This window comes from Capsella rubella, unplaced genomic scaffold, assembly GCF_000375325.1.
Source record: "Capsella rubella cultivar Monte Gargano unplaced genomic scaffold, Caprub1_0 scaffold_4, whole genome shotgun sequence".
In the NCBI taxonomy this organism is placed as follows: domain Eukaryota; kingdom Viridiplantae; phylum Streptophyta; class Magnoliopsida; order Brassicales; family Brassicaceae; genus Capsella; species Capsella rubella.
In genome coordinates, this window is record NW_006238920.1 from 8020217 (window position 1) to 8032722 (window position 12506).

The window sequence follows — 12506 nt, forward strand, 5'->3', positions numbered from 1 at the left end:
CCTTTAAAACATGTAACGCCCTAAAATGTCCACTACTATAAATAAGAAAGAAGAATGATGTGTGTTAGTCTTTCAACAACGACCATGCAAATTATATATACAACCAAAATCCAAATGAGCTACAATTTAAAGATCATCTCAGGCAATACTAGAAGATGCCCTTTTTATAAAATTTTGGGTACGTTTTAGTTAGGATTGGGACAGTAGCATTGTACTTGTACTAGAGAGTCTAGAGAAGTAGGTGACCAGAATATTTCTTTCAGTTTTTGACTCCCTAATTAAAAGTTTTTTTAAAGACAAAAGTAAAAAACATTATCTCAAACTTGGAAGTGGGACCTACCTGTATTACTTATCAAAACAAACCTATAAACAGAAATCGCATGACCCAACCGCTTAACAAGGATAGTATTATATGTGTATATTCCTAAGTTTTTTTGGCAATATATTTGGGTTTCCTTTAACCAAAAGGCATTACATTGTTAATAAAACAGGAGAATTGAAATGTAAACAGATACTTGATTGATCTCGAATCTCGATAGTGCAGGAAATACACTGTTATCTGTATCTTCAAAATCAGTCCATATACATATACAATATTTTTGTTTTACTAGAGATTCTCTATCAGCAGAAGTCTTGAGTCTTTTTCTTTATATTACACATCAAAATATGTTGTTGAATGTTATAAAACGACTGTGTTTTAGAGTGTGTATTTGGGTGACATTGAGACTAAAACTATGAAAACAAGGGAAATGGCCCCATAAAAGTCGTTGCAAAGGACCTGACTGAGAGAGATTCGGTATATGGGGGGACCTGACCCTTCTGTTGATCTTTCTAACCAACCCTTTGAGAATATCTTTTTGGCCACTATGAGATGATCAATCACATGCTCCAACCAATAACAAAAAACCATATTTACCAATCACATTTTACATTTGATATCAAATAAAATAGAGAGAGAGAGAACACTTTTGTTACGGTGCAAAAGAATTTACAATGCTTACCTATAGAACCAACATTGTGCAAAGCCATCCTTATAAGTTGTTGTTAATGCTTTGGATCTTACTACGTATAAACTTATTTAGATGGTTAAAAATTACCAATTGGAACCATATATAATGATTTATCTCTATAAATACTTGTTAGAAACATAGCTAGATGTAACATTTGTTATATCTACTTTATGAAAAAGAGGCAATAGTAATATTTTGTCATCTTTTCTCACCTTCCCCTCTACTGTCCCCATCTGCAAATGTCCGTATATTTCAAACACATAGAGGAAGAGAGACTAGAGACTACTAGAGAGACTAATTTATGAAACTTTACTTCAAGCAAGAACTTAGCTCTGTTTCAAGGTTCAAACTTTTCATCTTCTTCTCCGATTACTCTTTTTTTTTTATCTCTCTTTCTCTTTGCTCTCAAACTCAAACTCAAACCCTAAACCCATTTGTTAATCTTGTGAATTCTAAGCTTATTGGTCCATGTAACAATCTTTCCTCTATTCGTAGAATCTTAAAATTTCGTTTCCAAGATTATAAAAAAGCAAACTTGTTTGAAATTAGGTTCCAATTTCTGCAAAAGATGGTTAAAATGTTACTTCTGATTTGCAGGTGTTAAAAGGAATCATCTTTTTAGACTCGTTGAACCATCTTCATGGAAGGTTCACGAAAGTTTTGTCTTTTTGCTTATCAAAGTTGCTAACTTTTTGATATTTCTGAAAGATGTCAATGACTCTATTGTTGTTTTTGTTACAAACGCAGAAGAAAGAGGAAGCCTTTACGAGGAGATGGGTTGTTTCGATCCCAACACTACGGCTGAAGTTACGGTTAAGAGCAGCTTCTCTCAAGCCGAACCACCACCACAACCGCCGCAGGTTCTTGTCGCCGGAAGCACAAGCAACAGCAATTGCAGTGTTGAAGTAGAAGAGCTGTCTGAATTCCATCTCAGCCCACAAGACTGTCCTCAAGCTTCTTCAGCACCTCTCCAGTTTCACATCAATCCTCCTCCTCCTTGTGATCAATTCCATAATAATATGATTCACCAAATGGCTACAACGCATCAGCAACACTCTGATTGGGATAATGGGTATCAAGATTTCGTCAATATGGGTCCAAACTCTGCCACAACTCCTGATTTGCTTAGTCTCTTACACTTGCCTAGATGCTCATTGCCTCCTCCTCATCATCCTTCTTCTATGCTTCCTAACTCATTCTCAGACATCATGTCTTCTTCTTCTGCTGCTGCTGTCATGTACGACCCACTCTTCCATTTAAATTTCCCTATGCAGCCTCGAGATCACAACCAGCTCAGGAACGGGTCTTGTTTACTTGGAGTTGAAGATCAGATTCAGATCGATGCTAATGGTGGAGTGAATATGATGTATTTTGAAGGAGGCAACAACAACAACGACAATGGTGGATTTGACAATGGGGTTCTCGAGTTTAACACTGGTGTTACTCGTAAAACAAGAAGATCAAAGAAGTCTACAACTTCCCCTACAGAACGTGAAAGAAGAGTTCACTTCAATGATCGTTTCCTCGACTTAAAGAAACTCATTCCAAATCCCACAAAGGTATGTATAATTTGCTTTAATTCAGTTCATGTGGTTCATGACTCATGAGTATGAGAGACTATATGTAATATAACATTGTTGGCTTAATCTCTGCAGATCGATAGAGCATCCATTGTTGGAGAGGCAATAGATTACATCAAAGAGCTGTTAAGGACAATAGAGGAGTTTAAGATGCTTGTGGAGAAGAAGAGATTTGGGAGATTCAGGAGCAAGAAGAAAGCTCGAGTTGGCCAAGGAGAAGGAGAAGATCAAGAAGAAGAAGAGGACACTGTGAATTACAAGCCACAAAGCGAAATAGACCAATCTTGTTTCAACAAGAACAACAACAACTCACTGAGATGTTCCTGGCTTAAGAGGAAATCCAAAATAACTGAGGTCGATGTACGCATAATCGATGACGAAGTAACCATCAAGCTCGTCCAGAAGAAGAAGATTAACTGTCTGTTGCTCACCACCAAAGTTCTTGACCAGCTTCAGCTTGATCTTCACCATGTTGCAGGTGGACAAATTGGTGAGCATTACAGCTTCTTGTTCAACACTAAGGTAATGAAAAACTCAGTTATTTGAATCTGTTTTAACTTACAAAACCAATAAAACTAATCTTTTTTCAAATTTTTTATTTTATTTTGGGGAAGATTTGTGAAGGGTCTTGTGTGTATGCAAGTGGAATTGCAGACACAGTGATGGAGATTGTGGAGAAACAATACATGGAAGCAGCTGTTCCAAGCAACGGTTACTAGTTTTTCCAGACACACTTGTGGGGTTAATTGCGTTCTAATAACTTTGGTGTACTCCCTAATGAGTGATTAAGTTTAGTCACTTTGGTAATTTTCAAGTTATTCAATCTAGAGTTAGAGCTAGTACTGATGAGTCTCTTCGTTTGGAATTAGTCTAACTCTATATACTGCCAGTTTTATTGCTTTTGGCTTTTGTTTATCAGAAAAATGTTCCATTGCTGTGTGTGTGTGTGTGTTTTATGGTATGCTTGGTACACTGAAACATTCAAATCAGAGTAAAATTAAATGGAGAGAGTTTGAATGATACTGAAGTTTTTCAAAAGAAGCTTTGAAAACCAATTACTCCTTTGCAAAATAAGCTAGAACAAAATTCAATAAACTTTAGTGAAGCCTCTGGGCCATTTCCTTAGCTATAAGCTTTTGGGATACAAACTAGTCATGGGCTTTTGTAACTTCCAAGTTTTCTCAGGATGGTTATTTCTCTCTCTCTCTCTCTCTCTTCTCTCTCTCTCTCTCTCTCTCTCTCTCTCTCTCTCTCTCTCTCTCTCTCTCTCTCTCTCTCTCTCTCTCTCTCTCTCTCTCTCTTGCCATTAGAGACCTGATCAAACCGGATGGGTTTTAGAACACCTTTAAAGTACGAGGCTTTTTTGTTGTTGTTGATATCAGTGTTAAATATTTATACTTGTATTTTTGTAAATTTTGACCATAGTTAAATTACGAAGAAATACAACTAGCAGAGAATATGAAAAAAAATTAAACAGAGACGAATACAACAAAAACGATAAGAAAACATGGACGAAAAATTTAACGAGTTAAATCTCTAGAAAAAACACTAATTTTTAAACCGTAAAGCCCAAAAATTTGTATGATTTTCTCAAATCCAAAGAACTTTGTATTGTAAGTGCAGAAACTAAAACATAGGTTATATGCTAAATTGTTAATGATATAAAGTTGAAACACTTAATTGTTAAGGTAGTTCAGTTCTTCCAACTTAGATCCTTGTAAATCCACTCAAAAATCGTCAAAATATAGACTGATATATCAATTATTTCATAATTTATCTTCTTTAACAGTAGCTTTCTTTGTGTGTCTCATTTTTCATTCTTTATAATGTTGTGTCAAGTTCAGTTCTAACAACTTGTCAACTCCTTAAAATTGTTCGACCATTATTGATTTGTTGTGTTCATCTTAAGTTTAAACTCAGCAAAAAAGAGTCTTTCACTAATAAGTCACGTATTTTGTATATTTAGATTTACAGAAAATAAATGTAAGAATTGTTTCTCTTCCGGATTTTAAAACCATTACTTCTTTATTGGTTTAGGTTTCCTAACTAGGAAACTATAATCACATCATCAGTGATTTTTTTCTTACAATAAGCCAATTTTAATCTTGTCAAATCATGTTGTACCTGCCTCTTGTCACAAACTTGAGATGATCCTCACCACGACTTCTCTAATTTGCCATCTAATCTGCGTCGTTTTTAATTAATCATCCCACCATTACTTAATCACTCTTTCTTTACTTTATTATTAGATCTAATAAGGATATATGATTTTGTCTCAGTTCTCTTGTCTTTTCTTCGTTGTCTATCACCCTTTTTGCTTATTCCCTATTTCGAACAGGTCATATGTAAATTTGTCTTTTTAATGATGTATTTTCACGTTTTAATTAATAAAATGCCATTTGTCACATGTTTCACCTAATTCTTTATTCTGGCTGGATAAGCATATCACTTGAACAAAGGCTTTTTACCAATTCAGTAAATGACTGTAAAACGATATTGAAGTCAGATAAATATTTACTCATACGTAACTAAACCCAGTTAATATCCTATTTTCACATATATTTAATACACTAAACCCCATTTTATTAGTAATATTTTTTGTAACAAATTTCTTTTTTCCCTGATACAGTTTGACACCTATAATTTGTAAACAAAGTTCCGTCTGATTGGCTCATTTGAGTCGATTTTTTAGTATGAAGCTGACAAAAAAAAAAAGTTGACACCTATATATTTTGAATACTCAAATGAACAAATAATTAACAAGTAAAAAATTTGGTTTAAATTAATTCATATACTAATTAATCATCAACAACTATCATCATAACTTATGATTTTATCACCCAAACAACTCATAAAAGTAGAATACCAAAGTCGAATATAAATTACGATGATAATATAGTACAAACCTTCAAAAAGATACAAAAAATCATCTCATCCAACAAAACTTCGACATGTTATTATGATTTAAAACGTCCACAGTGAGCTTTATTGGTTAATAAAGCTTCAATAGAAAAAAAAAAAAAAAGAAAAAAAAAAAAAAAGAAGAGTTAGCAAAGAAAGTCAAACAACCAATTGATAAAGAGATTAACAATAATGATGATAACGAAAGCATCATTAACGACGTAATAACACAATTTAATATGAACGTCATAATTGTATTTCTATATACCTTTTTCTTAAAAACCATATATTTTATATACCTACAATAATAACACTTATACAATATAATAGGATCGTACCTTTATAGATCTAATCGAATTACCCTACACATAAAAAAAAAGACTTTATAGTTAGTTATCTTATCAACTTCTTTATTTGGTTAGATTTTGTTATTAGAATTAAGAATAACTTTTATAGATTGGATCGACTTGATTGATTTTTAAGATTCACAGTCTTTAGATTTACAGGAATCGTTAACTCGATAGAAGAATTTATTCTCTAATATCTTTTACACATAAAACAATTATTAAAGCACAAAAAAAAAACTAAAGCAATTAAGGTGGACACACACACTTTCCAGCCATATAAGCAATAATAGAGGTTTTTCTTTTATTATCAAGAAGGAAAAAAAAGAGTTTTTTTTATACACTTCAACATCAACATCACCTCTCTTCCAATAATTTCATTTGGATACAAAAACAAAAAATAAGAGAACCAAAGAAATTGCAGAATGAACAAACAAATTTAAAGATTTAATTATCACAAAATTAAAGTAGTTTTAGCTGACACTAATTACAAGATCAACATGAGCTCATAAGAAGTTGTTCTAAATACTCAGCACCTAAATCTTCAAAAACCACAAGTGTACCACTTTCTTGTTTCACAACACTCTGCTTACTAGTACTACTTCTTGATGTTGAAGAAGCAGAAGAAGATGAAGAGTAAGAAGAGGAGTTAGAAGAAGAAGAAGACGAAGAAGAAGATCTCTTCTTCCCTCTAGGCCGGTTCCTAAGCGAATGTTTCCTCTTCAAGGCCATAACCGGAGATCCTCCATCTTGAAGATTCACATTCTCCATTTTCTTGAGAGACTCTCTAACCACTTCCACGGGGAAATTAAGTGTGGCCAGAGAACCTTTGGTGGCGAAAGCGGCTTGGTCGTAAGCAAGAGCAGCTTCCTCGGCCTTGTCGAACGTCCCGAGCCAAACCCTAATCCCGTTCCTTGTTGAATCTCTTATCTCCGCTGCGAATTTGCCCCACGGCCTTTTCCTCACTCCTCTGTATGATCTCTCTTCATCGACTCCAACCTTTTCTTCTTCCTCGGAGTTGGAAACTTCACTGTTTTGGATTTCTTCCTTAACCATCATCGTCTCCGACGACTCAAATGAGAAAAAGTCATCGGAGTAATCGTAGTTAGGGCACAAGAAGGAGTGAGGATCAGAAGATTGATCAAAGAAACAGCTCTCGTTCCATAAGAGTGATGATTCTTGTGATGAGCTCCAAGAACTCGGAGACGAATACATGGAAGATTGGGAATATTCCATTTCTGAGATTTTTTTTTAATCTTCTTTAGTTTTTTTTTTTCTTTTTCTTCTTTCTTGTTTTTGTTATCTGTTGTGGTTTGTGGGCAATAAGTTATTTGAAAACCTAATCCTATATATATAAGAGACACGGATTTATAAGATATTTGAAAGTGGGAAGTATTTTATTGTTGTATTGTTTTCATAGGTCCTATAGACAAATATGGCTGCCTTAAAAAACCAATAAAAATTCTAATACAACCGCATGGGGACCAACCACAAAACTGGTATAATCTTTTTTTCCAATACACTTAGGGAAAAAAACAAGATTTTATACGGATCTATCCCTATTCCATAGAAAGAAAAACAAAACAATTGGGGTTTTCTTAATTTCCACGTGGCCCAATACTATTTGGAGGAGTGACGTTAGGCGGCGAGAAGCCGACAAAACAGCTGAAGTCAGCAATATCCTGATGTGGCACTTGCCCTCCACGTAAGTTTAGACAGGCTCGACCTGTAGGGACCTGTTTATTGTCTTTCGAGGCAATGTTTTAAGTAAACTATGGACTAGTACACTGAGGAGAGACTCTAAAAGAGTTGACTTGAAACATTTCCCAATATATACGTGATTAACAACGAATAGTAACTATATCGTAATTTTAATGAAATTATTATACATGTATTATAGCAATTTCGATCTCATCATGACTACTAGCAAAGGTTATCAAAATACGCAGTTGAGGACGTTTTATATGGATATGATATAGTAAGTATCGACCAATTCACTAATTACAAAATGACATATTCGTTATCATTTAGAATTCGTTGGTCATTTCGCTCTAGGTTTCGTCAGTTTTTACCACAACCAATCTTGAGGAATTAAAGGATTCAGTATTTTCATCGTACATTAACCATGTTCATATGACAATACCGAAAAAGTTACTACATACATATGTCAAAAGTATCCGTGAGCACTGAGCAGTGAGGATATATACTTTTGGTTAAGAGGAATATTGTGTAAGATGCTACATACATTTAACAAAATCTAGAACATACTACTATTGGGTCGCTTGAAACATTTTTACTTATGGAGATCAAACATCTTCATCCACATTTTGAGTTAGTGAATGGTTTATGTAAATTATGTCATGGGTTCTCAAAACCTGATACCACATAATAAATACCACACCAATAGTAAAAGTTCCGCAATCTTATCAAAAATAATTGAATGTTATAAACAGAAAAGACTGATGAATATGTAACATGTCTAAGTCTAACACACTACTATTTCACCAACTTATTAGTTGTAGTATAAATGTCCAACAAATTTAACAGCCCTTATAATCAGGGTATGTATATATGTAACATAATTTTGTAAGTTCTGTAAATAGTATGAGAAGTCGATAGCTAAATTTGTAAGTCAAATTTATTCAACGGTCGTAAACGTAATACTACCGGATCCAGATTTTTAGTGTTTCGTCTTACACTGCAAGAACCATTTTTTTATTTTCTACGGTTGAAATCATTGGTTTAGTGTTTTGTTGTGATAAAAGGATTTAAAGAGAGAAAAAGAGAGATCGAACTGTGGCCCCGAGAGAGAGTGGTCTTCTCTTCGATCTGCCGACAGCCACTAATTTATTTATATATAAAAACTTTGGCACAAAGACAAAATAGATATTTCTGTAATAAAACCATTGGTCAAAAAATATTGGTCATTTATGGTTGGAGAATAGGGTTCTGTAATAAAGATCCGACTGAAACGTCACAGCTTTTTAGCATCACGAAATTGACTTTTTTTCTTCTTTTTGGGGATTCTTAGAAAGACCGATAGAACTGAAATTGGATGAGGTTTCCTTGACACGACCTTTATAATTGGAAACTTATTTTTTGTATGGATTCTATAAATGCATATAACGTTTCAAAATCCTGAAACCTTTGTTTACTTTACTATAGCTAAGATTAATATGGCTCTAAAGTGTTTTATTTTTCTTTCTAAATGTGAGAAATGGTACTCGATCAGATTGAGTTATGGTTCAGATTGGGAGATATCCTCTACATAATGTTGTATTTATTAGAAAATTACTTTCCTAGAATTTAAATACCGCTTATTGAGAACATATGGTTTTGAAATGTAACTCGTATGTTGATTCTTAGTATTTTTTTTTATATGAGTTAAGTGTAGGTGTGATGCGCCCTTTTACTACATGCCATTGAAGCTCACGTATTTGGTTAAAAAGATGTAATGATTAACATCTAAGTCTTCTTTTCATGAAGTACGTTGGAAAGGATGAATCATTCATATATGTAATTAAGTCTCCTTTGCTTGTTTCTTCCACGTTTGGTTGACTAAAATTTCTCTACAGTCAACTGCATTGATTCGGAATGTGTGGGTGTGGCTCTTTTAGTTTATTGTGATTCACAAAATACATGTATCAATTCAGATTGGCTAAGATAAGCTAATACTGTAGTTAATTTCTTTTAATAATAATCAGTTATCTTAAAAGTACCATAATAGTTATTACTTTCGTATGATAACACAACACATGTTCAATAATAGGAAGGTTGGGAAAAAAAACTATTCAATAATTATATCAAAACCAGTTAGTTTAAATATAATGATATGAACGGTGATGAAGCTTTTTTTTTTTGTTTCGCTTTATTAATTTTCCTGGCGTTTTCAAGCATCTGATACAACTTGATGATGCTTATAATTGAGTAGAAAAGTTTTATTTCTTTCTCTCTTCAAAAAAAAAAAAATAAATAAATAAAAGAAAAGTATTCCTTGAGGTTTTAAAATGGGTCATATGACAAGTCTCTTTATTGTTTGTTGGCCACATAAAAACTCTTGCAAAAAAATAATAAAACAAATTAAACCAAAAATCTCATTCAATAGTTTGTATATTATTGTATATCTCATGAATTAAATAGATTGTACTTGTTTGTTACAAAGTCTTGTCAACTCTTTATATAAGTACAGTACTCACCCAATAATATTATGAAATGTTTTACTAAAGAAAAGTTAATTGGACGACGTCCTTAATGAGTCGACCTAAATTAACACTTTTCACGATTTATAAGATAATACTGATTAATTAGAGGAAAAACAAGTTATTTTCCTCTATATTACAATATTATATGGAATAATTGGATTACTTTTTCTCGCTGATATAATCAACAAAAATTTAACTAGGACTGAAAATTTGAATTCCCACAAAAAAACAACCAGAAGAAATAAAACATATATATTTCAAAGAGAGGAGTGGGTTGATCTGTATGTAGCTTGGCTGCAACATAAAACTCCATAGAAGATATAATAATGTGGTACATAAATGTTATTTTAAAAATAATCCTTATATAATTAAAATAAAATACAAAAATTAGTTGGCATGGCTATTAAATTATTAGGATTGATGTTCCTTAAGAAATACTGTTCTTTTACGTCACGATAAATACTATTAAACATTAACTCTGTAATATTAGTTTCTCATAACTAACAAATTTTTTTTGCATACTGATTTTTTAATCTTTTTGTTTTCACCAAATTTGATATCTTTCTACTGTGAAAATTTTCATTTATTCTCTTTTGTTAATAAAAAAATTTCGGCTATTTTCAGGATTTGGATCACTCTAAAAGTCATTTCTTTGTTAAATAAAATTCAAGGAAATATAGGATATATATTTTTTTTGTGTGTTAATGGTAGTGCATTAAAATTTAAATGTAACAAAGCTAGCTGAGGCATGCGATAATGTACTATTTCCATGTGCTATAAATGGAAAATATGGCTATTGGTTATTCCCCATCACAAAAGAAATGGGGAAAATAGAGAGAAAACAATTGAAGGAAATTTATTAAAAAAAAATAATAATTATTGTTGACAAAGTGATAACAATAATAATATGCTTTGATGAAGAGTGTTGGAAGCGGACAAGAGAGAGAGAGCGAGCTGAGCGTTGCCCGCGAGACAAAAATGAAATGTTTTTGTCCACTTAAAGTGATTGATGTCTGACCTCAACGTCCAAGTGCATTACCCCTTTTGAACAATCTATACATTCACAATCCCATATTTGTTACGATGCCAGTGACATCTTTACAACCACAAACCAAAAATTTATCAACACTATTCCTATAGGGGGTCACCTGTGTTTTTCTTTTCTTTTTTTGTAAAGGGATTCTCATTTAAACACAAGTAGTTTTTTTTTCTTAGGAAACTTTCATAAAATGTATATATGAGGTGGAGAAAAGATCACAATCGAATCAACATGATCCATATAATGAGAACTACTAGAGTCTGCCCACTTGATGAGTATACAATTGGAACAAGAAAAATGAAACTCTTCAAAGCATATCCCCTTAATAATACTAAAGCCAGTTGTTTAAAGCATTTGAAGGTTTTTTTTTTATGCTCCAAACTTTACATTCATTCAAAAAAAAAAATCAACCAACCTCCAAGAGAGTTTCTAGAATTAGAAAACTCGTTTCATGTAGTTCGTTATTGTTTATTGTTTCTCACCACATAAGCAAAACAAAGCTAATTAATACGTATTAAAAGATAGAAAAAAAAAATTGTTTAAAATTGGAGCGAGGCTCATATTGATGGTGGTGGACCATTAGAATGTAGTTTAGTTATATGACTTTATATGGCAACTTGATAATAAGATAATAGTAACAATTAGTCACTAATAAGAGAGACGGTGCATGAACACTTTATTAATTTTCTTTAATTTGGTCACTTTATATAATGTCCGACCCTAACCCTGCTTGTAGCGAAGGTCAAAGAGACCCGTAAGTAAAAAACTAATTTTATCATTTGTTAAAACATAAAATTAAAAAAAGTACATCAAACATGCATGCGATTCGATGTCCCCACTAAATTAAGGATAACTATGATAAAAACTCATTAAGGAGTTAGATTCATTCCTGATTAGTGAACTTAACAGTTATGTAATATTCAATTCCTGGTGGAATTAATAATAACTCATCAACTTGCTTAAAGGTAATGAAGATTTGTTATTTTTGAAGCGTTTAATACTTTTCATAGAATGATAGGTTATATAGGTTTTTGTTAATATCTTTTGTAAACAACTAGCACGGTCCCATTATTTCATAATTTTTGTTTTTAATTATGGTCTAAAACATATAACCACTAGACGATTAACCCTGGATTTGCGGTGATGTAATGATTTATTTTAAAGATTGTAATTTTCTTTTGAATGATGTCTATCTTTAAATTTTAAATTTAAGATTAGAAATATAATTGTTATTATTAGTAAATATTTAGATGATGGTTAGAGACGATATATATATATATATATGAGTTAGTAGATTAGTATTATAAGAAGCTCGTGAAGTTAATGCCAAATTTTAGAAGTTGGTTATATATATTTGATGAAAAATTTGAATATAGTTTTTTCTCTTTATTAAAATATACTGTCTTTCACAAAAAAAAAAAAAAAAACGG

At 32.3% G+C, this 12506-nt stretch overlaps 2 protein-coding genes across 3 annotated transcripts; one reads left to right on the forward strand and one right to left on the reverse strand.

Annotated features, from left to right (window-relative positions):
* Positions 1-1275: 1275 nt before the first annotated feature.
* LOC17888764 (transcription factor bHLH10) lies at positions 1276-3490 on the forward strand. Of its 2 annotated transcripts, none has more exons than XM_023784707.1 (5): positions 1276-1352; positions 1608-1657; positions 1758-2569; positions 2666-3112; positions 3205-3490. In XM_023784707.1, exons 2-5 carry the CDS (start codon positions 1651-1653, stop codon positions 3307-3309), a joined length of 1371 nt encoding a protein of 456 aa, XP_023640475.1. In that variant the 5' UTR covers positions 1276-1352; positions 1608-1650; the 3' UTR covers positions 3310-3490. The 2 variants fall into 2 exon arrangements, with proteins under 2 accessions (XP_023640475.1, XP_023640476.1); XM_023784708.1 differs by lacking the exon at positions 1276-1352 and adding an exon at positions 1429-1480.
* A 2694-nt stretch (positions 3491-6184) lies between these two features.
* On the reverse strand, positions 6185-7166 carry LOC17887685 (ethylene-responsive transcription factor 15). Its single transcript, XM_006296017.2, has one exon. The coding sequence runs from the start codon at positions 7069-7071 to the stop codon at positions 6331-6333; it is 741 nt and encodes a 246-aa protein (XP_006296079.1). The 5' UTR covers positions 7072-7166; the 3' UTR covers positions 6185-6330.
* Positions 7167-12506: the final 5340 nt, after the last annotated feature.